Raw genomic sequence first — 26,618 nt, 5'->3', positions numbered from 1 at the left:
AGCCATCAAGGTGTTTACAGTGAGTCAGCTCTTTGCATCAGGTGGCCAAAGTATTGGAGCTTCAGCAGCAATCCTTCCAATGAATATTCAGGGTTGATTTCCTTTAGGGTTGACTGGTTGATCTCCTTGCAGTCCAAGGGACTCTCAAGAGTCTTCTCCAGCACCACAGTTCAAAAGCATCAATTCTTCGGTGCTCAGCCTTCTTTATGGTCCCACTCTCACATCCATACGTGACCACTGGAAAAACCATGATCATAATTTGGGTTTTTTTCCTCAACAACATATCAAGTGGGTGCACCTGGATCTAGTCCATTCTTTCTCACTCAGTGCAATGCCCCATCTCCGGGGCATGTTCCAGTGTGGTCAGCCCAGGGCAGCCACCACCTTACACAGCACCTGTGGGTCTCACAAAAGGCGCCCATTTCTGCAGTGAGACATAGCCCCACTCTTGCCCTCACCTTCATCCTTGACCACAGCCAGCCAGCATCACCACACACATTTAGGTGATTTCTGATTTTTTTTTCTTTTGTTTATATTACATCCTGCATCAGCCTTCTTGTGCAAAGATGGGAGTGTTTTTCTAGGACAGAAACCAAGAATGCTGGGCCATAGAAAATGTACTTTTTAAATTTTAATAGCTGCTCCCTGATGGCCTCCCAGCGAGGCTGCACCAGCTGGCACCCCTTCCAGGAGCACCGAAGTCCCCACTTCCCTCCTTGGCACATGATGATAGATGACTTTCTCAACGTTGCCCATCTGATGGGTGAAAGTGGCCTCTCATCACTGCTTGGATTCAGGCCACATTCAAATGCCAGAACTCACTGGCAGGCTTGAAGAGGAAGCAGCAGCCATGGTGAGCCATACAGCCCCACTATGAAGTGACACGCCCCCCGACGTGTCCTGCACCATTCCCCAGCCACCATCTGGACCTATCTGGGGAGAACCACGTCTGCCTGCAGGCTCTGCTTATGCTTGTGACCCTAAGCCACTGCCACAAGCCCTTGCCCTTCACCATTCTCAGTGCCTCCTAGAGCCCTTCAGCCAGTGTCCCTCTCAAAGTTCTCAAATGCAGGAAGAACTCTGTTACATCATGGGATTGATTGCTCTAGCATCTCTTTGGTGCCCCTTGATCCAGCCCTTCCTGCTACCCACCCTCCTCAACTCTGATGTCAGCATCTCAAGTTTCCTTTAGATGGCAATTTCCCCTTCCTCCCCGCCACCAGGGCAGGCGGTTCCGCTCACTTCCATCCCCTGACCACACGGTTGGTTCAGGGATGGGCACGTGGTCCACAGCATCCAATGAGAGACGGCCCCGGGACTGTGGCTTGCAAGTCAGTCTGCTGAGTTTGCTAAACTGCCTTTGCTGCTGTTTGGAGAAATGTTGCCTGAGGATGAAGCCAACACAGAGATGGAGAAAGAAACTGTATTCTGATCACGTTTTTCTGCAACTTGATCCAGCCCTGCCTGACGTCAGTGTGCTCCGAAATGCCCCAGTTTACTGAGCCCATAGATTTCCTTTCCCTGACCAGAGCTAGTCTGAGCTAATATTTTGCCACTAGCACTTGAGCAAAGTTGGGGGTATGCCTGTGAGTGGTCAGGGAAGGGTCCTTGCTGAACCCGATCTCAGCAGATCAATATAATGGTCTTCTGAGCGGGTGCAGAGTCTCCATGCTCCAGAACAGACCACTGAGGCTCTGAGAGTAAGGGTGGGAATTGGGGGGGAGTAGGATAAGCAAGAGCTCCCCAGAGGGGAGCCACTAGGGAGGGAGCTCTGCCCTGAAACCCAGACCACACTTCAGTGGAGGAGCCACCGCTCCCCTCAGACTGGGGTACGTGGGTTCAGAGTGCCTGGGCCTGTAGAATGGGACCACAATCAACAGCAGGAGCTGAGGGTGGGGGTGGGGTGCGGGAGGGGAGAGGTTGTAGGAACTGTAACTGAGGTGTAGGAATATTTGCATTGGAACCTCGGCAACCGCATGCCCTGGGGATCCTTTGATCCTTTGGCTCTATGACCTCCCACAAGTTACTTTATTCCTCTGAGGCCTCAGTTTCCTCATTTGAAAAGTGGAATAATAGTTTCTATCTCGAAAGATGTTGTGAGAAGTAAACGGGTATATACGGTAGGCGCTTAACTAGCGCGGGGCACACACTAACCTCCCAACAGACGTCAGCGATTAACATTGCCCTTCCCACATCCACAATAACCACAGACCCCTGGTCCCCGCTGACTCCCAGTAGCGCCCAGGCCCCACCAGAGTCGGTCCCACCGCCCCAGCGTCTCTTATTCTCTCATCTCAGCCCCTCCCAAGATCCGCCCGCCCCAGCCTCACCGCAGCCCGGCTCCGCCCCCTCGCCCCGACCCCCTCCCGGTGCCCACCCCCACGCCGACCCCTCCCACTCTCGCACCTCGCCCCTCACCCGGCCCCACCGCTCACGCCCACCCAGCCCCCACCTCCTTTCTACCACGGTGCAAAGGCGCCCCCAAGCGTCCGCCGGGCGCGCTGCGGCTGCCGCTCCGGGTCCCCACCAGTGGCCGCGAATCCGAGCTCAGCTCGAGGTCCGCGTTCGCGCGGTCTGAAGGGAGAGGAGGGGTCAGTCCCCCGGGGGTCGGCCCCGAGCTCCGGACTCTGTGCTTCCGCCCGCAGGCCTCCGCCTCCCCCCGGGCAGTCTGGGGACACTCGAGAAGTGCCTTCCTTTTGGCCGCCGCAGCCAAGGTCCCCGTGTGGATCGGCCGGGCGGGGGCGTGTGTGGGATCTGAGCCTCCTCTGGGGGGCGCGGGACTCTGGCTGGAGCGGGACGCGGACCCTTTAAGGAGGGGCGGGGCGAGCGCCGCCGGCGGTCATTAGCATATATTAGCATGTCCCGCCCCGCCGCTGGGAGGCGGCGCTGGGCTCAGTCGGGCCGGGAGCCGGGCGCGGGCGCGGGGCGCACGGGCGCGGGGGGACTGCCTCAGCTGCGCCGCCCGCCCTTTGAGCGCGATGCGGCGCCGCGCCGCCCGGGGACCCGGCCCGCCGTTCCCCCGGGCCGGGGTCCCGCCGCTGCCGCTGCTGCTGCTCGCGCTAGCCGCCCGTGGGGGCTGCGCCGCGCCCGCGCCCCACGCGGAGGACCTCAGCCTGGGAGTGGTGAGTGTGCGGCCGGGAGGTGGGCTCCCGCGGCCCGGGGAGACCCCATCAGGGCGCGTTGGCGCCTGCGGGAACCTGGACGCCCTGCACCCATTTCCTGGGCGGGAAAGCTGAGGCTGGGTCGTAGGCTGAGTGTCTGACGCGCGCCCACCCGGATCTGGGAGAGGCGCGCTGGGTCCCTCCTTGGCTGCGTGCGCTGGGAGCCCGCCGCAGTCGCAGGAACCCGCGGAGGTTGGCGGCTTACCTGGCCGGAGCCCTGTTCCCGACTACGTGCAGCCCCAAAGAGGCCCCTGAGGCGGATGGGACAGCAGTCGCAGCCGCCCAGAGCTGGGCGTCCCGCGTGCGTTCCCAGTGGGAGTGGCGGGGGTGGGAGGTGCGTACCCACAACAGAGAAAAGGACGGAGCTGCGGAGTGTGGGCGCCCCGGAAAGCTGGTGGTTTCGAGTTTGCTCCGTTGAGGATGTTGAAGAACAAGGGAACCGACCCCCCAGCCCTCCACTGGGCAGGGATCTTGGCCCTATTTCCTGTTCCCTTCCACCCCCAGGACGGCCAGCCTTGCCGTGCCACCCTTGTCCCCGTCCTGAACCTGATGAGGTCCCCCCCGCCCCAATTCGCAGGCTCGGATGTAGCCCCACCACCTTATCCTGCGCTTACCCCCGCCCAGTATCAGCTGTGTCCCACTGGCTTGGAAACCATACAGAGGGGCTGCGCAGTGGCCTCTTCCCATGTCCCCTCCCCCGTTCAGTCCGCCAGGCTTGGAGCCTGCTCCTTGGGACTTGGAAGGTTTAGATCACACTTTATGGGTCTCCACCCCCAGGCCCGGGGAGGCCGGGCGTGGGCACATGGGGGCCGATGGATTAAGCAGATTCCTTCTGAGGCTTCCGCCCTGCAGTTGCCCTCACTTGGGCTCCCTGCCTCCGCACCTGGCCCTCGGCAGTCTCCTAGAAGGGTGCTAGTAGGGCTCCTCCCCCAGGCTATTAACATTCTCGAGCTCCAGGTGGATTTCAGGCCAGTGCTTGCATTTGGGGGGCATCCACAGCCCCGTGGTTGGCAGGACTTAGCCACAGGTTATGGGTGAGGAACAGTCTCTAGCCACCCCCACCCAGCTGCCCCAACCCCCCTGCAGCCATCTGGGAGGGCACAACCACAGTCCGGGCTGTCTGCACTCAAGGGACCCCCAGAGCCGCTTCCTCCCAGCCAAACTGCTCTGAAATTCGGGTGCCTTTACCCACCTCTGGGGCTTGGAGTGTCCTGGATCCCCTCTTGGGGTGCAGGCTCTGAGGGCATCAAATCTCTAGCTCTGGGCTGGGTGGCAGTAGAACCAGGCTCTCACCTTCCAGCTTTGAGGGTTACTGGGGATCAGGCCCCCACCATCAGGACATGGAGCTCCTGGCCCAGTCAAGTTCATTTATCAGACCCAGCGCTGTTGTGAAGTTTCTCACCCACCCAGAAGGAGTGGGTCAGGTACATTCCTCCTGGTTTGCACCTCCATGCCTCCTCTGTCTGCTCCTCTGGCTTCCCCAGCACCAGGGGGTCCCCCGGCCCCACACTCTGTAGGAGGCACTAGGCAGAGGATGTGGCCCCACAGTCTGGAGCCCCAGAGACTGCAGGGCGTTGGCATCCGACCCCGCTGGTAAAGAGCAGAGGTTGCTGCCCCTGCCCGGAGAGACCCCTGCCAGGGGAAGGCCAGGTCTCTTCCAGGCTGGTGTGGGAGAAATCTTCCTGCATCCTGCCCCCAATTTGCGAGCAGAGGGCGGTCTCTGGTGGTCTTCCAGGGAATGACACCTCGATGCATCAGACCCAGAGGTGCAGGAAGACCAGCAGGGATTTGCAAGGAGGAGGGGGGAACTCCTTTCTACCCACCCTCTGCAGACTGCCCCCGGGGGCCCACTGACTCTGGATATTCAGGTCTAGGGCTGCCAGTGAGGAGAAGGGCCCCTTTGTAAGTGTGACCCAGCTTCTGCCAGACAGAGCCGTGCCCAGCGGGTCTCTCAAGCGCTGGCTGCCCCCGGGAGGGGCTCCCTGGCCCAGCCGCCGCCGGAGCATCAGAGGAAAACAAAGCACCGGATTGAGGCCCGCTGCGCCGGCCCAACAGCAGGCTTTCAGGCCGCGGTGGAGCGGGACAAAAGAGCCCCATGCCCTCCTGGGGTTGTCGGCTGAGCCGCAAGTCCTTCTGGGCCCGTTTTCATTATTTTATCTCTGAGTAAGTAATATCCACGGCAAAATATTCAGGCCATACAGAAGGGTCGATCGTCTCCCTCGTTTCTTAAGGATTCTTCCAGAGGTTGTATGGGCACATAAAAGGAAATGGGGCTCAGCCCCTTATTTCTATGGATGACAACCTGCTGTCCACTGCTGGGTGCCCCACTGTTTTCACTTCCCAGTCTGTCTTGGGGAACGATTGGTATTGGAAGGTCTTTATCTGCCTTTCTTTCTGTCCACCCATCACATTTCGCTGCATGGATGTGACTGACATCCGTTAGCCAGACCCCGGCCCGGACGTGCAGGCTGTTCGTAATATTTCACCATAGTCAGGAGTGGCCAGAACACCCAGTTACTGCGGCGTGAGTATGTGAAGGGCTCAGCCCTGCGGGAGCCTGGTGACAGACATGCATGGAACATGCCGCAAGTTGACAGATTTGCCGACCAGTCCTCTAAAGTTTGGGCTTCCCTGGTGGCTCAGTGGTAGAGAATCTGGCTGCCAATGCAGCAGACGCAGTTTTGATCCCTGGGTTGGGAAGATCCCCCGAAGAAGGAAAGGACAACCCACTCCAGTATCCTTGCCTGGAAAATCTCATGGACAGAGGAGCCTGAAGGGCTACAATCCATGGGGTTGCAGAGTCAGACGTGACTTAGCAACTGAACACACACCTCTAAAGTTTGTTCTCAGGTTTCTATCCCAGCAACAAAGTCTGTGAGCTCTTATGCCTCATACCACGCGTGTCGGCAGTGCTTTTGGTTCTGACTATGGTTTGTGGCTGAGAACTTGTGAGGGTGGCTGGGAATCAGCAGGGCCCTCCCTCAGTGGCCCAAGGGGCTGGGCAGGGGCTGGAACACCTGTGAGCACCTGTCCCCCTGCAGAGGTGGGAGGGAGTGACAGGGGTGGCCGTCACCCTGGCCTCAGCCAGTGGCCTCTGAGTCCCTGCTTCTCAGTACCAGCAACCTGTGGGCACTTGGTGTGCTCAGAACCCGCATCAGACCTGGTTTGGAGCCAGGAATATTCCTCTTGGTGCAGTCCGAGAACCCAACCAAGGGGACAGGGGCAGTCTCCCTGAGCTGCAGGGGGAGAGCTTCAGCTCCCAGGTCTCCCGCCCACCCCTCCGGAGCTTGAATTTAAATGTGAAGGTCTTAGGACCCAGCTGGTCCCCTCCCCAACCCCCCTCCCCATTGCCACCCTGCAGGCATGTTGTCAACAAGTGAGTTCATTTCCCTGACACTCATTGCCCTGGGCATCTGGATGACTGAGAAGTCTTTGTGGTACTTTCATAGGGGCCCATGTGGTGTGGGCACAACCACGCTGGACGCCTGTGGTCTGAGCGCTGGGAGTGTGGACTCTGACTGAACAGGCCAGTGACCAGCCTGGCTGCTGAGGAAATATCATTGCTCTTTCAAGAGCTCTGGAACCAGCCTCTGGGCAAGGGTCCCAGGCTACTGCCTACCAGTCTAGGGGGGAAATCTGTGCTGGGCCTCAGTCTTCTTATCTGTAAAATGGGGCCATGAGAACAGAACAGTTGGGATATTACCTGACTGATGCCCCTGAATCGCTCACAATAGCATCTTGTGGGAAGTAAGGTGCCTTCACACACTGAGGGGGGAGTGTGGAAACAGGGGGAAGGCTGGGGAGCAGTTAGGGGCTCACCGGGGTACTCGCCAGTGCAGTGCCTTCCTGAGGGTTTCCGAGGGTGCTCTGAGCACACCACAAGGTTTTTGCCTCTTGGTTAACGGTGGCTCAGAGCTTCCAGTGAGACACTCCGGGTGCAGAGTCTGTGCTGTGCACGTGAAGGGTGACAGACGCATCTGTCACACACAAGCTCACAGCCCTCTGGGTCCCTTCCAGACACCATCCTGCTCTTAGGAGGGAAGGACAGTGGTCTGGGCAGAATGCCAACCCCACTTACCCTCCTTACCTGGCCCACTCGTCCACTTCTCCACCCTCTCTTCTCTCTGTACCCCAGTCCCACCAGCTCCTTTCTGTTTCCTGAACTTCCCACACTGGTTTCAACCATGGGGTCTTTGCACTGGCTATTCCCACTGTCATGAATTTTTATCTCGGCTCCTCACCTAGCCAGCTCCTTCTCATCTTTCAGGGCTCTGCCCAACACCACCTCCTCCCAGTAACCCATTTAAGGAGCCTCTCCACGCTGTCTCACTTCTATTAGCACAGGGTTCCTGGAAATAGGCCCTGAAGCTAGAGAGCCTGGATTCCCATCCCAGCTCTGTCCTGTGCTGTGTGACTGTGAGCAAGTGTCCTGACCTCTCTGCCCCTCGGTTTCCTCATCTGTAAAATGGGCATAATAATAGCCCCTATCTATAAGATCATTGGAGCAGCTCTTTATGGAGAGCTTGCTGTGTGCCAAACATGAATTGAACCCCATGGACCACTCACCGCTGTCCTCACAGTTTTCCCCTACGGCTCCTGTGAACATAACTCAATAATCATTGGCCACTGGGATCACTTATCATAGTTATCACCATGACACCTACTTTTCACATGTTTAGTGTTGGTCTTTCCTACGAGACTGTCCCTCCTGGGTGGACGGCAGGTGGGATCTCCCCAGGTCTTTGCCATCCCCCCAGCACCGGGCACAGGGAGCCCTCAATGAGGATGTCCAATGGATGGATGGACTGCCTGAGGGGGGCCTGAGAGCCTCCCCCTGGGGAAGATGCTGGGATGAGGGATCATCCCAACCACAAGCAGCCCTCAGAGGAATTCCCACCCTGCTGGGGGGCCCCCAGGTCCTTTCTCTCTGGGTCTTTAACGGCTAGACATCCAAGGGGGTCACACACAGACTCAAGCCAGAGCCACACCGTTGACCGCGGGCCATTTCTGCAGCTGCACCTAGGCGGGTGGTGTGTGGGTGGCAGATGAGCGGGTGAAGGTCAGAGGTGGCAGCACTCAGTGGGTGCTGAAGGGTCTGTTATTATTTAGGTCTGGGGGCGGGTGCTCTAAAGCCACTGGCCGCCCACCTCCATTGTCCTTGATGCTGTGGTGGTGTCTGCACTGCCCTGGCCTCCGTTTCCTTGTCGGTGCCCTGGGACCAATGACAGCCACTCTGCATACCCCCACAAGGCCAGCGGAGTCCAGTCAGTGACAGAGCATGAAGTGGGGGGCGGACAGCTCAGCCATCTGTCCCCATGGTCCCCACTGGCCCCAGGCCCCTCACAGCCCATCGGACGGGTGTCCCGGGGTCAGCTCGCTTCACTCCCGTCCTGGTCCCACTGCCGGCACGCAGGGCAAACCCTTCTGTGCCTCTATTTCCCCACCTGAAAATGGGGCAACAGTGGCCATGCCAGGGCTGGGGGGAGGACCTTAGGAGGCACTGCACACAGTAAGCGCCTCTTGTTTACTGGCACAGTCCACACGCATTACAGCAAGGCCTTCCTCACCCTCCAGTCCAGCCGTCCATGGCAGGTTGGTTTACCGAGTCCCCTGGGAGCTGGCGCTCGGGCCATGGGTTGAAGGCTGACCTGCTGGGCGCAGGGACTGCTCAGGACATAAACACGAGGCCTCTTTCTCGGGGCAATGGCCCACTTGCGTGTGACTCTGATGAGGTCAGGAGGGAGTTTTGTGGTGTGTGCGATAAACATCGATGAACAGATGCATGTTGTGTCAACCAGTGATAAACAATACAGAGAAAAATAAAACCAAGCAGGCGGGGGCTGGGGGGTTGGGAAAGCCATGGGAAGGATGGTAGGTGACTTCGTCTGGTTTGCGGGAGGGGCCAACACTCCACCCCCTGCCAGCGCCTTGGGTAGAGCACCCATGTCTCTGGGCCTCAGTTTCCCCATCTGCAGTAATGGCTCAGCTCACAGGGGTCCTGGCAGGGAGGAAGAAGAGAGCACATCCTTGGCTGTTAGGGATTACCCATGATGAGGCGGCCCCTGCAAGTTTGGGACTCCCCCTCCCACCCCTCCCCACTCCTCTTGGCCTTGTGGAAAGTTCACCCTCCCCCACACAGCCTGGTTGCCCTGGAGACACTGTCGCCATGGTGACGGAGGGAGGAGCAGTGGGTGAGCACAGGAAGGGGCCAGCCCAGGCGACCCACGGGCTCTGTAGGTCTTGGGGGGCAAGGGGCGGGACTGGAGACAGCTGGGTGGACAGGAGGTCTGGGCCCCCACCCCAGGGGCACTGCCATGGAAGGGGGCAGGAAGAGGGGCTGCAGTGGCTCCAGGGGAGGCCTAGGCAGGGCGTTTGGCAGACTTTGCCCTGTGCAGGGACCTCAACTCTGAGGTTGAGTTCTCAGCCTGGTTCCCCTCTGATGTTCCAGCCTGTACTACCAAGACAAAAAAATTAAACCCCGGCCATTCAGGAATTTTTGTCTCCCCTGAAGATCGGGATGAGCTGGCAAGTTGAGAGGGAGAGAGACAGAGAAAGGAGTTTTTAGACATCCCCTCCCTCCCTGGGCTCCAGAGCTGTTCCTTTCCAGCAGTGATGGGGGCTTCTTGTGTGGACATTTGTTTCCACTGAACAGGGGAGAACAGGATGGCTCAGGGCTAAGCTGGGGTCCCCATGGGCACTTGAGGACCATCAGCCTCCCCCTAAACCCACCAGAGATGTGTCCTGTTGTCATACATCTCCTGAGGATTTCGCCCCCAATGCCCCCCCCACCCCATCCAATGGCCCCCACCGCCCGCCAACCCCCTTGAGTGAGGGTTGTTCCCAGCCCCCATTCCAGCTAGTCCAGGAATTAATCCAGAAGCCCACCAACTCTGTGGGGGCCAAGGGGAGGAGGTGAGGTGAGGGTGTGAAGAGAGGGGACTGGCTTTGTGATTGGGGAGTGGCTGCACTGGGGGCAGGTGGGACAGCTGAGCTCAAGCCTGTGGGGAGGGGGAGGGTGGGGACCCCTCCCTCCCACCAGCTCCCCAGATCCCATCAGCATGCTCTCATGCTCTTGCAGCCAGCAGGGGCTGCAAATGGCAGTGCTTCAGAGTCTGGGCAGGTACCAGCAGCTGCTGATCATGGCCAGAGCAGTGCCTGTCCCAGGGCAGCACGTGCCCCAGTCCTGCCCTTGGTCTGCAAGTGGACACAGAGCCCAGCCACTCAGACCTGCAGCTAAAACCTCCTGCTTTGCAACATTCGCAAATATTTCCAAACCACCTGAAGTATTGAGGCCTGAAGTCCAAAAATGTACATGGCCTCCCAGCAAGGCTCGCAAGACCAGAGGAAGCCACTCCTTTGTAACCCCCGTGGAGCCCTGGGAGGGCTGGGAGCAGGGGGCTGCTTGGGTCAGACACCAAGCTGTTATCCTAACCTATAGTGTGACAGCTGGGAGGTGGGTGACCTTCCCGGGGTGTCTCAGCCCCAGCCTGCCCAAAGCAACTGGCCTGGGTGGGGAAAGGCTCTCACCTGAGTAGACCATTACCTGGTAGGGGAAATGGGGCCAGCATCCTCACCTAGCATCATGTACCATCTGAGGAAACTGGAGGACTTCCTGGAGGAGGCAGCCTTGCAGTGCTGACCGGCCCCCAGCTCTTTAGCTCAGGCCTGCAGTGTTAACAAAGAGCTGCAAAATGTGTGTGTTTTCTGACTTTCAGAAGGAAAATGGCAGAATCAAGATTTTAAAATATCTAAAAATTATCCCCCAAAATGTGTAGCCACAATACACATCTGTCTTTTTTATAATTTTTATTGGAATGTAGTTGATTTGGGCTTCCCAGGTGGTACTAGTGGTAAAGAACCTGCCTGCCAGTACAGGAGATGTTAGAGAGGCAGGTTCGATCCCTGGGTTGGGAAGATCTCCTCGAGGAGGGCATGGCAACCCACTCCAGTATTATTGCCTAGAGAATCCCATAGACGGAGGAGCCTGGAGGGCTACAGTCCATAGGGTCTCACAGAGCTAGACACACAACTGAAGCAACTTAGCATGCACACATGCCCATAGTTGATTTACAGTGTGCTGTGTCAGTTTCTGTTGTATAGCTGTGTGAATCAAAATACACATCTGAAACATGAAATGCTCTCTTGGGCGTTTCCAGGGCCCAGTGATTAGCCATGAGACTCGCTCAGTAAATCTTGTTGATAACTGATGGGATACATTTTTTAAATAATTGTATTATTTATTTATTTTTGGCCGTGCTGGGTCTTCGTTGCTGTGCGAGCTTTCCTCTAGGAGCGTTGAGTGGGGGCTTCTCTCTAGTTGCCGTGCATGGGCTTCTCATTGTGGTGCCATCTCTTGTTGCAGAGCTGGGGCTCTGGGGTGCGTGGGCTTTGGTACTTGTGCCATGTGGGCTCGGTAGTTGTGGCACACAGGCTTCATTGCTCCACAGCATGTGGGATCCTCCCAGATCAGGAATCAAACCCGAGTCTCCTGCGTTGGCAGGCAGACTCTTTACCACTGAGCCACCAGGAAAGCCCCTGGGTTACATTTTAATGTGTTTGAATTGATCTGAAGGGAGGTCCTCCCAAAAGAAGGGTGCTCAGGGGTGCGGAGGTGCCAGCACCGCAGAGGGCAGGGCCCAGAGTGAAGACTGAGCCTTTCCGCCTACTCGTCTGAGCACAGGATGTCGCTCGGGTGTGTCCACTGGGAGCCCCCTGTGGTTGCTGTTCACTGTCCTGCCCGACAGCCTAATAGGGGCTCCCAGACCTGAGAGGGGCCTCCTCTGTCCCCTAGTTGGGCACATTCTGGGAGGCCCCCAGAAGTTAGGGAGGAAGTCAAGGAACAGAGAGAACCCCAGCAAGGACTCAGTGTTTCCTAGAAAGCAGGAGTGGGGAGTGAGGGGGGAATCCGACTGGTTCTCTGCAGGTGTATGCAAATCATATGCAAATCATTGAGGACACTCCTGGTCAGTTGAGGCTCCTAGGCATTCCCAGAGGATGGACCCCCTCCCACTAAGCACCTGCCAGGTCCCTGGAGGAGGTGGAGGTCATAAATCCCCGGGGCAAGGAGTCAATAGGCAGGAGCTATATACTCACCAGCTTCCTGGGGGCCCTGTAGGTGGTGTAAATGAATAGAGCAGAAAAAGAAAAAGTAGACCTGCTAGTCAGTACCTCTCTTGAAGCCTGGTCTGGAAGGGAGTGGAGCTCAGAGAATCGCCAGAACCCTGCCTTCCAGCCACCCAAGAGTCTTCCCCAGACTGGCTAGTGAGCCTGGCCCTGAGTCCACATGGCTGAGTGCTTTTCATGGGGTTGTCACCCCGCTGAGGAAGTGGGCGCCTGCACCATTTGCCTTTGAAGAGACAGCAGCCCCCCAGGGGGTCCCCATGGACGGCATCATGCCTCCCTGTCCCCCCGATGGTAAAAGTGACTGGGCCAGGGAAGGGGGCTCAGTGTGTGTCCATGGCATAAAAAGGTTCCCCCGTTCCTGCTTCCCACTTGGCTCAGGGGTTCCCCCCGGGGCACTTTGCAGAGACCTGTCCCCTACAACCAGCACCACACGTGCTTTACATGGAGAGTGCCTGTGTCAGGTGCTGACTGAGGGTTTCCACGTTCTCACTCCTTACATCCTCACTTCTACAGGTGGGGAAACAGCCTAGAGAGAGCACTGACTTGCCTCAGTCGCACAGTGCTGAGGGGCAGGTAGGAGTTGAACCCAGGCAGCCTGGCTCTTAACTCCTGTGCTTGTGCAGCACATGACCAGACTCTTGAAACCGGTTTCTGAGCCCATTGCCCTTCTCAGCGTGGGTTTCAGAGCTTGGGTCCTGAACTGCTGCCTCACTGCCAGCCCAAGGCCTGAATCTGGCACTCATGATGTTAAATAACCTTTTAAAAATTTCAATTTTGTAAGTGTCCCTTGGGCATTTTGCTGTCGCAGGAGAAGGGAGGTGGGGCAGGCTGCCATGAACAGTTGTACAGGTTGCACACTGCTGAAGCCCATCCCATCTAAGGGGCATCAAGCTTATCAAGACACTTCTGCAGCCTCCTGTAAAGAAATTTAAGGAAGGGGCAAGAGGCACCCTGTGGGCTAGTGGGCAGGGGCTGGAGTGTTGAGCTGAGCTGGGAAAGGTCTGCCCCTTACAACAATGGGGCCCCGGCCATGGCTCTTCAGGTGGCTGAATCCCCACCTCCACCACCACTCACTCTGCTCTCTGCTCGCAGGACTGGCTGAGCAGGTTTGGCTACCTGCCCCCAGCGGACCCCGAAACAGGTCAGCTGCAGACACCAGAGGAGCTGTCCAAGGCCATCGTGGCCATGCAGCAGTTCGGAGGCCTGGAGGCCACCGGCATCCTAGGTCAGTCCTCGGGGTACAGTGGGAGATGGGTGCCAACCTGGCTTCTCCCATACCCCTGCAGCCTACCTTGCTGTCCTGGGATGGGGGGAGGATTCTCGCTGCCTGGGGGCCCTCCATCAGCCCCCTCCCCTCCCCATCACCATCCCCGGTGTGTGCATGGCAGTGAGTGAGTGTGCCAGTTGCGCCCAGACCCCATTTCCACACTTAACAGTGGGATCTCAAACTCCATGCCATGGGCCAGGCAGACCAGGTGTGGGAATAAGTTCTGCCCACCCAGGCCCCAGTTAAGCCTTGCCCCATCATGGATGGGGGGCAGCCTTGTGCTGTCAAAACTCCCCACTTTCCAAGGGAAACCGCAAATCTGGGGTGTTTATGCAATGCCCCACTTTTTACATTTTGACAACAAATTCCAATTTTGTAAAGACTCAGCAGGGCTGGCCGATCGAAACATGTCTGTCCCCAGACACGTGTGTCACACACAGAGCCATTGGACTGTGTGTCCTGTGATAGGCAGGAAGCATTGGCAACGGTCCCAGTTGGCGTCATGCCCCCTCCGATTGCTCAGGGCACTAGCCATACCTTAGTAAATGCTTGGGCAGCCCCCACCCTGTCCGTGGACACACCCCTGGCAGTGGGGCCTGATGCAGCTGGAGACCCGGGCCTCGTCCCCCCAGACCTGGGGCAGGGAGCCAAGGGGACTGGACTGGGGCTTGGAGCCCATTCTCAGGGAGCTGCTGGGAATGCCCGGCTGGGGGTGAGTGTGCACAGGGCCAGGCTCCTGACCTTTGCCTGCCTGCCCGCCCCGCAGATGAGGCCACCCTGGCACTGATGAAAACCCCTCGATGTTCCCTCCCTGACCTCCCGGCCATGGCCCCGGCTCGAAGGAGACGCCAGGCTCCAGCCCTGACCAAGTGGAACAAGAGGAACCTGTCGTGGAGGTGGGCAGGGATTTCCTGGCGTCTGGGTGTCACGAGGGCAGCCAAAACGAACACCTGCAAAACAAGGCTGAAGAGACAGGATTTTGTCCTCTCGCTTCTGGAGATCAGAAGCCCGAGATCCAGGGGTCGCAGGGTAGCGCTTGGAGGCTGTGAGGGAGAGTCCAGCCTGGCCTCTATCCAGATGCTGCGGGCAGCTCTGGGCCCATGGCTCCGATCCCTGCTTCTGTCTCCACACGGCCTCCTTTCATGTCTGTGTCCCCTTCTGTCCCTTATAAGGACACTCACTGGATACAGAAAGTGAAAGTGTTAGTCACTCAGTCGTGTCCAACTCTTTGCAACCCCACGGACTGTGGCCCACCAGGCTCCTCTGTCCATGGGATTTTCTAGGCAAGAATACTGGAGTGGGTTGCCATGCCCTTCTCCAGGAGTTTTTCCTAATCCAGGGATCGAACCTGGGTCTCCCATATTGCAGGCAGATCCTTTACCATCTGAGCCACCAGGCCGCCCTAATCCTGGATGACCTCATCTTCATCCTTGCCCCGATGACATCTGCAAATCCCATTTCCAAATCAGGTCCCCGGTGCCCCACTCGAGGCAGAATGTTCCCGGGAGCGCACTGCAGCCTTGGCGGGGGCGCTGGGCCTGTCCCTGCAGCCTGACCCTGGGCTCTGACCCCGCCCACCCCAGGGTCCGCACGTTCCCGCGGGATTCACCCCTGGGCCGCGACACAGTGCGGGCGCTCATGCACTACGCACTCAAAGTCTGGAGCGACATCACGCCCCTGAACTTCCACGAGGTGGCCGGCAGCGCCGCCGACATCCAGATCGACTTCTCCACGGCCGACCACAACGACCGCTACCCCTTCGACGGCCCGGGTGGCACAGTGGCCCATGCCTTCTTCCCGGGCGACCACCACACCGCAGGGGACACCCACTTTGATGACGATGAGGCTTGGACGTTCCGCTCCTCAGGTGTGTCCAGGGCAGCCCCGGGGACCCTGCATCACCCCCCGACCCCCGATTGACCCAGGATGGTGTAGGGAGTCACACCAGTGACTGACTGGTGTGACTGGAAACCTCAGCACTGGAAACCTCCATGGCCTCCCCCTGAGCCAGGCTCTGCTCCCAGCCTAAAGCCATGGGCACCTGTCCAACTCAGGAGGACAACGCTCTGGTCCTCGTCCAGGCTGATCTCACCAGCCGTTTCTGGCACGGGCAGCCCACCTGGCCAACCCTGGCTGGGATGGGACTCTGTGAGCCCAGCTTGTCCTCATCCTGGTCTCCACTTCCAAGATGGAGTGGGAACTTGCAAGGCCTTGGCAGGCCTGGGCACGTCTTCTGCTAAGTCCCACTGGCCAAAGAAGTTGCAGGCCCCGGGTTCAAGGTGGGAGGAGGATCAGAGCCAAGTGGCACAGGGCATGACTGCAGACAGGGGAGGTAGGGACCCTTGAGAGGGTGGTCTCTGTATCAGACTGAGGAGCCCATCCCAGCTGGAGGAACCAGCAGGGACCCCGTGGAACCTGCAGGTTCTATGCCATGGTGGGACCTAGGGAATCTGTTCAACTCTGCAGGGCTCGGGGAGCTTATAGTGACCCCTGTAACTTGGCTCCTGGTGGCCTGCAAAGCCTGAAGTATTTACCATGTAGCCTTTACAGTTTGCCAGCCTTACCGTGAGTGGTACACCTGGGCTGGAGAGACCAAGAGACCTCAGGGCCTGAGACACCCCCTGAAGATCCCATCGGGCCTCCTAAGAACCTGAGTGACTCCACAGAACCCCTCTGTCCAGGACTAGGGCCTCCACAACCATCCTGGTGGGCCTATCACATCCCACCCCAGAGGTCCCATCCCAGTGGCCCAGCAGGAGCTGGCAGCCGCTCCCCTGACTCACTGCCTCCTGTGTCCCCAGATGCCCACGGCATGGACCTGTTCGCGGTGGCTGTGCACGAGTTTGGCCACGCCATCGGGCTGAGCCACGTGGCAGCCACACGCTCCATCATGCAGCCGTACTACCAGGGCCCAGTGGGTGACCCGCTGCGCTACGGGCTCCCCTACGAGGACAGGGTGCGCGTCTGGCAGCTGTACGGTGAGCCCTCCCCCCGAGAGCCAGCACAGGTCACCAGGGGATGGAGACAGCAATGTTGGGGACCCCCAGAGCCCGGAACCCCACGGAGGAGGGCTGGTTCTATCTTCACTGTGTGCCCAGCATCCAGGACCTGCACACACTGGCTGCCCCTCAGTATGTGTGGAATGAATAAACAGGTGATTTCTGTCATCAGGGGCTTTTCACAGAGCTTGTCTCAGATCCCCCAGGCAAGATCCCACGTTCAACCCCCAGGGGGTTTCAGGTTGTGACAGCTGACATTGATGGTGACCCAGGGCCCCCGCAAAGCACTTATGTGTACTAAGTCATCCAGTCTTTACAAGCTGTGAAGTCCATACTGCACCCCTACTTAGAGATGGGAGAGCTAAGCCAGGACCGGCCCAGAGCCAGGGGTCACATCAGGAAATGTGGCAGAAGGAAGCCCGTCCTGGGAGCTGACAGGAGCCTGGGGGTGGGGCAGTGATGGACCCTGCCCCATACACCGCTCCATCTTCACACTGGGCTCCCTCACCCCCACCCCAGTCTGCCCCCCACCCACAGCAGCCAAAGCAATTCCCTTCAAGCCTGGGATGGAGCCTCTCACCTGGGTTGGGGGGTAGGTCAGCCTCGCTTTATGCCCTATTGAAGCCCCTCCCCTGCTTCACTGTTGCCTTTGACGTCTGTGGACTTTTTTCCTTGAATTTGTTTATTTTTTAATTGCAGGATAATTGCTTTGCAATGTTGGTTTCATTTCTGCTATGCAGCAACATGAACTAGCCATAGGTGTACCTCTGTCCCCTCCCTTTTGAACCTCCCTAACTGTAGTAATATTTACCACTTTTACCACTTCAGAGCAAACTATTCAGTGACATTTGGCACATTAACAGTATTGTTCAAGCATCATTTCTATCCACTTCTAGAACTTTTTCATCCCCCCACCCCGCCTCCCGCTCCCGCCTCCCCCATTAGCAGTCACTGCCCAGCCCCTGGCAAATACTCAGCTCCTTTCTATCTCCATGGATTTGCCTCTCTGGACAGTTCACATAAATGGAATCCTGCAATGTGTGGCCTTTTGTGTCTGGCTGCTTTCACTTAGCGTGTGTTTTCAAGGGTCATCTCTGTCATAGCATGCATCAGTAATTCCCTCCTTTTTACGGCTGAATAATTTTATTTATCCATTCTTCCGGTGATGGACATTTGGGTTGTTTCCACCTTTTGGCCATGATGAATAATGTTGCTCTGCACATTCATGTGCAACTTTTTGTTTGAATACTTGTTTTCTGAAACACTTGTTTAAGTCATCAGGGCACCCATGCCTTCTGCTCATGAATCTCGATGCTCTGGCTTGGGTAGGGGAGTGGGCATCTCCCCTGTCCTGCTCACCACCACAGTCCAGCTCCTGACTCAGTTCAGGCAGAGTGCCTGCCCACCCAGTGGCCTCAATTCCATCCTGGCAGCTCCAGAAAGGGTGGTGGGGTCTACAGGGAGGCGGGCATACCAGGTTCAATGCAGCCTCCTTGTCTTCACAGGCGTGAGGGAGTCAGTGTCCCCGACGGCTCAGCCGGACACCCCAGAGCCTGAGGAGCCACCCCTCCTGCCGGAGCCCCCTGACAATCAGTCTAGCAACCCGTAAGCCATGGGCCCCTGTCTCCACTCTGCAGCCAGCACCACTCCCAGCAGTGGCTTAGAGTCCTGAGCTCCAGGGTCATCTGGGCCTGCTGAACCCTGAGAAATGGTTTCTTTTCTTATGGACAGAACTGGAGGTGTTGTAGGAAGGGGGACCCCTTCCAGGGCCCAAAAGTGGGCTCGTGTCTAACACCTGGAAATGAGCTGTCAGAGGAGACACATGTGCTGACCAAGCAAGAGACTTCATTGGGAAGGGGAGCCTGGGCAGAGAGCAGGAGGGCCAGGGAACCCAGGAGAACTCCTCTGCCACGTGGCTCCGTCTCGGGTTTTATGGTCATGGGGTTAGTTTCCAGGTTGTCTTTGGTCAGTCATTCTGAATCAGAGTCCTTCCTGGTGGCGCCAGCATTTCTCAGCCATCATGGATGCCAGTGAGAAGGATCTTGGGAGGTGGTAGGACGCATGGTGTCGCCTTTTGACCTTTTCCGAACTCTTCTGGTTGGTGGCGGCTCATTAGTTCCGTGTTCCTTACCGGGACCTCCTATCATACACTAACTCACACAAATGGTTACTGCGGTGCCTGGCCAGGGTGGGCGGTTTCAGTCAGTGTGCTTCCCCTAACAGAATGGACAACTAGCCACCCAGCCCAGAACTGTGCAGAGGCATTACTTTCCAAACCACAATTTCCTCTGCCCCTTTGTCACAGTCAGGTATGGCTGTGTAACAAACAGCCCTGCCCTGTGGCATCAAACCACCACGTCGGTAGGCTCCTGGATTCTGTGCATCAGGAATTTGGACAGGGCACAGGGGGATGGTTAGCTCCACAGTGTCGGGAACATCTACTGGGGACTAGAATCCTCTGGGAGCATCTTGACTCGGGTCTAGTGCCTGGACTGGGCTGACTCAGCTGGGCACTCCTCTGTGGCCTGTGCTGGAGACTGGACTCCTAGAGTGGGTGTCCCAAGGGAGCATCTGGAGGGTTAGCAGTGCCAGAGGTCAGGCGACAGCTGCCTGTCTTTTAAGGCCCAGCCTCAGATTCGTCTCGCTCAGTAGTCAAAGCAGCAGCTGGAGCCCACCTATGCTCACCCCCCACCCCGATGGAACAAGTGCCACAGAATCTTCAGGGGCTATCCTCATCCACCCCCACACCTCTACTCTCACAGCCCCCCTGCCCACTTCACGCTCACACGAAACACACAAACAAATCTATGTATTTAGGCTTCTGTGGTTTGGTTTGGTTTTCCAAGAGTGGAATGTTTTTATGCTTTTCTCACTCAGCTGTCCGTGGTGAATTTCCACTGAGGTCAACAGCTGTTGCTTTATCTTGTGTTGTTATTATTCTTCATTGCACTTACTTATTGAATAAGTAACACTTGTCAGTGTACACGGCTCCAGAGGCACAAAAAAGTACCCGCGGTGAAAAGTGAGTTCTCACCGCTGATGGACCAGCCCACTGCCCAGGGCACGTAATTGTTGATGTGCGTGTCCTTCCAGAGAGATTCTCCACACGTGTAAGAAAGTTAAGCCTGTAGACATACACGTGTGAACCCAGTGGGACGCTCACGTGATGGTCTGCACCCGGCCTCTGGCCCCAGGGCCCGTGGAGGCCTCTGTGTCAGTGAAGACCCCTGATTCTCTGAGCTTGAGCTGCACAATGGTGCGCATGTGACTGTTTCATTTTTTATTTATGTATTTTCTTGGACACGCCGCATTGCGTGTGGAATCTTAGTTCCCCAACCACGGATTGAACCTGGAGCCCTTGCAGTTAGGAAGCTCGGATTCCTAACCACTGGACCGCCAGGGAAGTCCCCTGCCCTGCCCTGTTTTTTAAGTTCTGGATCAGTGGGCATTTAAGTTCCTGATCTTTTGTCCTCACAAATGATGTTTCTGTGAGTCCTGTCAGTGGGCAGAGCTGCAGACTCAGAATCAGGGGACCCAGCAAGTATGCTCAGCATTTCCATACAAAGTGCCAGGCTGGCTTCTTGCTGTTTGGCTGGCAGCATTGAGGGTGCCTGATCGTGCTCCTTGACGCTCGCTCACCCAGTGACCCATCTTCGCCAGCCTGAAGGGCCAGAATAAGACTTGTTTTCACCCACTTTTCTCTCTTGACTAAACTGCTGCGGTCGGTGAGCCTGCAGGCGGTGATGCGGGATGAGGGGGTCCTTGGAGGAGGCTTGTCCTGGTGGCCTTGTGCAGCCCAGCTCCCCAGGGCAGCTCAGCTCAGAGTGAGGCTGCCTCCCTGCCCTGCCCTCTCTCTCCGCCCCCAGGCCCAGGAAGGACGTGCCCCACAGATGCAGCACCCACTTTGATGCGGTGGCCCAGATCCGCGGCGAGGCCTTCTTCTTCAAAGGTAACCCCCGTGGGGTCCAGCGGCCGGTGGACAGAAGAGCGGGTCCCACCCTGGGCCCCAGACCGGCCACCTGCAGCCCCACCCCCTGTGTCCCCCAGGCAAGTACTTCTGGCGGCTGACCCGGGACCGCCACCTGGTGTCACTGCAGCCGGCACAGGTGCACCGTTTCTGGCGGGGCCTGCCGCTGCACCTGGACAGCGTGGACGCCGTGTACGAGCGCACCAGTGACCACAAGATCGTCTTCTTCAAAGGTGGGCGGGCCCCTGCCCGGGTGCCTGCTGGGCATCGCTGACCGGGGCACCGCAGCCCTCACTCTCCAGGACCCCCAAGCTTGCATCCGCCCAGGAGCACTGGTCCTGTGACTCTAGAGCTCGGGGCAGAGAGCAGCTCATTCTTTTGTGCAGTCAGCCAATTTGTATTTATTGAGCACCTGCTGTGTGCCCCGCACTGAGGTAGGCACTGCAGGCACGCAGTGGGCAAAACACAGATACATCCCTGTCCTCATTCTGGGGAGGGGGGGACACAGTAAGCGCCCACAAGTAATGAGGAAGTTAATTTCAGATAGACCTGAGGGAACAGCATTCCAGGCAGAGGGAACTGCCAGTGCAAAAGCCCTGAGGCAGGAACAGTCTTGCTGATTGAAAGATCTTAGAAGAGAGTGGTGAGGCTGGAGCAGAGTGAAGGATGAAGTTTCAGGGGAGGTGCTGCAGGTCAGGTTGACACCCGAGGAGCCGTGGGTGTCAGGCTGGATTTACTCTAAGTGCAGAGAGGAAACAGAGGGCCTCCCTGGCCCAGGCCCAGCTCCCCAGTCTCAATCCAGGGTGACAGGTCCACTGGAGGAGGGGCGTCACTTCACCCTCTAACACCCCCTCTCCCGGGCTGGGCTGGGGAGGCACAGTTTCTGTTCCTGGGGAGCATGCTGTCTTTGGGGGGTGAAGGCAGGGTGCCCGCCTGCAGCAGACCAAACACTGCCAATTCTGCGGGCTCTTCGGGGCTCTGAGCCTTTCTCCATCTCATATGCATGGCTGTCCACACATACAGATGTGTTTGGGGGATCTGTAGCTCCCCAGAGTCAAGCCATCCTGCTGCCCTGATCAAGCCTCTTCAGCCTGGCCTCCCTTGAATGGGACCCAAGTTCACCTGCTTCACACCCACCCTGGCGCCACCACCACCCCCGACAGTGGAATCACTGTCTCCCAACCTGGATGCCTAAGGCGAGCTACAGTCATGGTGGTGGGACCTGCCTGGCATCTTCTAAATAATTTGGATTATTTATCAGCATTTAAAACTTGGGAGATCCCCGTGAGAAACCATAGCTCTGTCCCGAAATGTAAGACAGTGTGGGCACTTGGGGCCTGTGCATTCGCCTGGCAGAGTCAGCTGCAGCAGGTCGGGCTGCCCTGTCCAGATCACCCACGCCAGGCGCCCACTTGGAGGAAAACCTCACAGCCCTTTTCGTTGTCTGTATGGGGCCCTTTCTGCAGCTGTACCATCCTTTCCTTCAGTGGTTTTCAATCTCTGCCAGAGGATTTTTTAGAAATTATTTTTAATTGTGGTTAAAAAAAAAAACAACGTAAAATTTACTATCTTAACTACTTTTAAATGTACAGTTCAGGAGCATTAAATATATTCACCCTGTGTCTAACCATCACCACCATCCATTTCTACAGCTTCTTCATCTTTTGCAAAGCTAGCTGAAACTCTGTCCCCTGTAAACACTACCTCCCCATCCCCCCTCCCCCAGCCCCTGGCACCCACCACCTGACTTTCTGTCTCCATGGATTTGATCACTCTAGGGGACCTCACACAGTAGAACCATACAGGATTTGTCCTCCTGTGATGGGCTCATTTCACTGAGCGTAAGGTCCTCCAAGGTTCATCCATGTTGTAGCGTGTATCAGAAACGCCCTTCTTTTTTTTTAAGGCTAAGTGAAAGTACATTGTCCTGGAGGAGGAAATAGCAACCCACTCCAGTATTCTTGCCTGGGAAATCCCATGGACAGAGGAGCTTGGTGGGCTCCAGTCCATGGGGTCGCAAAATCGGACAGGACTGAGCATGTACACGCACAATGAATGTTCCTCTGTATGGATGGACCACATTTTGTTTATCATCTGTTGATGGACATTTGGGTTGCTCTCACCTCTTAGCTATTGTGAATAACCATGAGTGTACAGACAGCTCTTGGAGAACGTGCTTTCAGTTCCTTTGTATATATTCCCAGGGGTGGGGTTACTGGATCCTGTACTAATTCCATGTTTAATTCTTTGAGGAACTGCCAGACTTTTCCACAGCAGTTGCACCATTTTACATTCTCACCAGCAGTGCCCAATTTCCCCATATCGTCAGGGAGACTTTTTATTTTCTAGGTGTGTGGGGAGGAGAAGGCAATGGCAAGCCACTCCAGTACTCTTGCCTAGAAAATCCCATGGATGGAGGAGCCTGGTAGGCTGCAGTCCGTGGGGTCGCTAAGGGTCGGACACGACTGAGCGACTTCACTTTCACTTTTCACTTTCACACATTGGAGAAGGAAATGGCAACCCACTCCAGTGTTCTTGCCTGGAGAATCCCAGGGACGGGGGAGCCTGGTGGGCTTCCATCTATGGGGTCACACAGTCGGACACGACTGAAGTGACTTAGCAGCAGGTGTGTGGGGGGGGGTTGATAAAGGCCGTGCTAGTGAGTGTGAGGCCGCATCATCATGCTTTGTCACGCATGTCCCTGGTGATTAGTGATGTCAGAAGCATATCTTCTGTGCTTACTGACCATCTGATTATCTTCTTTAGAGAACTGTCTACTCCAGGCCTTTATCCGGCCAAGGATTTTTTTATGTTTTGCTTTTTTTTTTTTTAATTGTTTTTTAAATAACTGGGCTAATTTTTGCTAAACCTGAGGAGGGGTAGGGGGACATGACAACACCTGCTCACACTTAATTTCTCACATTCCCACCCTTCTGTGGCAGAATAGCTAAGGATGTTTCTAGAGCTCAAAGCCCAGCATATACCCAACAAGCATCTTAATCACACCATTTTGGGAAAGTTGTGCAAACAGATTTGAAGTTCTTGGTGATTTCTCTGCTTCTGTGTAGTCAGACAAGGCTGCACCCAACCAGGTCCATTTGGGCCTTAACCCAGTGCCCTTCCTGCCCAGGAACATACTCACCCACCTCACCGCAGAACTGACTGAAGGAGGCCCCGCGGACCAAAATGGCCTCTCCGGGTGGGGGTCTTGCCCCCATCTGTGATGTGGCCGCCTCATTAGACCCCACGTCCTCTGGTTGCTGCAGGTGTGGGACCCCAGCCCGGCTCACAGCAGTGCTCGGTGAATCTCAGGGGCGCGCGCACATCGGGGTGTCAGCCAGCGGGAGGAGCACGGGCTGGGGCCCCCGCCTGGCGGGCTGGGCAAGCCCCGGCCCACGGCTCTTTCTCTCGCCCCCCCAGGAGACAGATACTGGGTGTTTAAGGACAATAACGTAGAGGAAGGATACCCGCGGCCCGTCTCGGACTTCGGCCTCCCGTCGGGCGGCGTCGATGCCGCCTTCTCCTGGGCCCACAATGACAAGACTTATTTCTTTAAGGACCAGCTGTACTGGCGCTACGATGAGCACACACGCCGCATGGACCCCGGCCACCCGGCCCAGAGCCCCCCGTGGAGGGGCGTCCCCAGCACGCTCGACGACGCCATGCGCTGGTCCGACGGTGAGCCGGGCGAGGGCGAATCCCTGGCAGCCTCAGCCTCCCCATGTGGGGAGTGGGCATCCAGGGGCACAGGGGTGCGCCTGCCCCAGCCCCTCGGCCACAGACCTCCCCAGGGCCCCCTTGGCCTTCTCTGGCGCTTGTTCACCTCTCCTCTCACCCCTTCCTTGCCCCCCTCACCCTTCCAGCCGTAGCATCCTCACCTCTTGCTGCCACGGACACACGCGCGCAGGCACACACCCCAAGGCCTTTGCACCTGCGGTGCTTCCTCCTGGAACCCTTTTCCTGCACACCCACGCGGCTCCTCCCCGGCCCGCCGCAGTCCTTCTCGCAAACGTTCTCGCAGCGCCCCCTGCCTGCAGTGAGAAGTACACCACCTTCCTACAAGGGCAGTGCAGTTCAGTCCCTCAGTCGTGTCCGACTCTGCAACCCCATGGACTGCAGCACGCCAGACCTCCCTGTCCATCGCCAACTCCCGAATTTTACTCAAATTCATGTTCATTGATGATGCTATCCAACAATCTCATCCTCTATCGTCCCCTTCTCCTCCTGCCTTCAATCTTTTCCCAGCATCCGGACCTTTTCAAATGAGTCAGTTCTTCACATCAGGTGGCCAAAGTATTGGAGTTTCAGCTTCAGATCAGTCCTACAAGGGCAGCTTGTGTTCTATTTTCAAAGCAATGTCCCCAGCATCTAGAAGAGTCTGGCACATACTGAGCTCTCAGTAAATATCCCGTAGGGGAAGAAAAAAAAAACAGGGTTACTTGATTCATGCCCCTGCCTCCAGGCTGCTTCGTGAGCTTTCCCAGCCCCCTTGAGGTTCTGAATGCCCAGAGATAAGCTAGCCGAGGGCTGAGAGCAAGACTCTCACTCTCACCGAAGACATTCTGCATCTTCTCTACTGGCCCCGCAGCTCTCCGCGGCCGGTCCTCCTGCTGTCTAGCCCTAATCCCGCGTGCTGCAGCAGCCGGGGCTCAGGTGCCCGCTCTCTTCTCCCCTAGGTGCCGCCTACTTCTTCCGCGGCAAGGAGTACTGGAAGGTGCTGGACGGCGAGCTGGAGGTGGCGCCCGGGTACCCGCAGTCCACTGCCCGGGACTGGCTGGTCTGCAGAGACCTACCCACCGACCCCGAGGGCACGGATGGAGAGGCCGGGGCCCACGCGCGGCCGGGACAGCGCGACCATAGCCGCTCAGAGGACGCCTACGAGGTCTGCTCCTGCACCTCCCTCGCCGCCCCTGCCCCGCGGGCCGCGGGCCCATTGCTGGCCGCGCTGCTGAGCTTCCTGTGGACAGTGGCCCAGGCCCTGACGCTGTAACATTCGGTGCTGGCCTGCTGGCCAGGGCCCGGAGCTACGAAGTGCAAGGACTGGTGCCGCTCCTCCAGCGCCCTTAGGCAAGCGTCGCAGCAGAGCGGACCCCGCCTCCCGGGTGGGGACGGGCGCCAGCTATTCCCGGGCCGAGGCCACCGGCTGCAGCCCCGCTAGCTCTTGCAGAGGCCAGCAGAGAGCGCTGCTCCTCGGGCCATGGATGCGGGGGTAGCGCCGCCTGGCCTTGACTGCCTGCTGGGAGCTGGGATGACTTCGTCACCGCCCGGATGGGGCCGGGGTCGTCTTTTGGGCCTGAGTGAGCATCTAACGGAGATTAACATCTCACGGAGATTGACAGGAATGGGCAGGGCTGGAAGCGTTACATCAGGCCTCGGGGCCCTCAGCTCCATAGGCCCTGGAAAGGGCAGCCCGGGGGTCCCACGGGCACCCCCTCCCCATCACCGGACCGCACTGCCGCCCCTGGTGCTTCCTCCCACCCTTGGGGCTTCCTTTCCTGGTCCCTGTGGGCCTGCTGGTTGCCTTGATGAGGGCAGCCTCCCCACACACGGGTGTGTCCCCACGCTGGGGCCATGGTGGTCTTGTGACGCATTTCAAACAAACACGACCTCTTACTGCTTCCTAACGGCTCAGACTCAGCTCCCTGATGCGCCCAGGCGGGTGGAGAGTGGGCGGCCTCTGGGCCTGGAAGGACTCTTGCAGCCCTGACCCCAGACCACCAGCACTCTGGAGTGGAGGGGGAGCCTCCAGGAATGCCTGTGTAGTGGTCACCAACACCTTCCTGCCCAGCACCTCCTTGACCCCCTCCATGACCATCCCAGGTTGTTACACCCATTTCATAGATGGACAAGTTGAGACCCGGTTCAGGGAAATGCACCTTCTGCCAGCAGGCAGGGGTCAGGCTAGGTCAGGTCTCAGAACCTGAGGTTCTGGCACGTTGGCCCAGCCCTCCGTGATGGACTGAGTGCCTACTTGCACATGCAAGTACTGCTCTCAACATGGAACGTGCAGAACGAGACAGGTTCTTGGGTGAGGCACCTGGGATGCCATGTACCAGGGCGTGGCCCAACAGGAAGTGTGGGTAGGTGGTTTGGCAGGCCAA

At 57.6% G+C, this 26,618-nt stretch overlaps 1 protein-coding gene across 2 annotated transcripts; it reads left to right on the top strand.

The window, feature by feature from the left end:
* The first annotated feature begins 2,907 nt into the window (after positions 1-2,907).
* On the top strand, positions 2,908-26,618 carry MMP17 (matrix metallopeptidase 17). Of its 2 annotated transcripts, none has more exons than XM_088828092.1 (10): positions 2,908-3,122; positions 13,377-13,509; positions 14,318-14,447; positions 15,021-15,418; positions 16,353-16,529; positions 18,056-18,155; positions 20,417-20,499; positions 20,598-20,750; positions 23,938-24,195; positions 25,194-26,618. In XM_088828092.1, the coding sequence occupies exons 1-10, from the start codon at positions 2,979-2,981 to the stop codon at positions 25,505-25,507; spliced, it is 1,890 nt and encodes a 629-aa protein (XP_088684218.1). In that variant the 5' UTR covers positions 2,908-2,978; the 3' UTR covers positions 25,508-26,618. The 2 variants fall into 2 exon arrangements, with proteins under 2 accessions (XP_088684218.1, XP_055260637.2); XM_055404662.2 differs by having other exon boundaries at positions 15,135-15,418; positions 25,194-26,616.

The sequence above is a fragment of the Moschus berezovskii genome, chromosome 19 (assembly GCF_049115385.1).
Source record: "Moschus berezovskii isolate FMDL1 chromosome 19, NW_MosBer_1.0, whole genome shotgun sequence".
In the NCBI taxonomy this organism is placed as follows: Eukaryota; Metazoa; Chordata; class Mammalia; order Artiodactyla; family Moschidae; genus Moschus; species Moschus berezovskii.
This window is presented reverse-complemented; position numbering and strand designations above follow the sequence as displayed.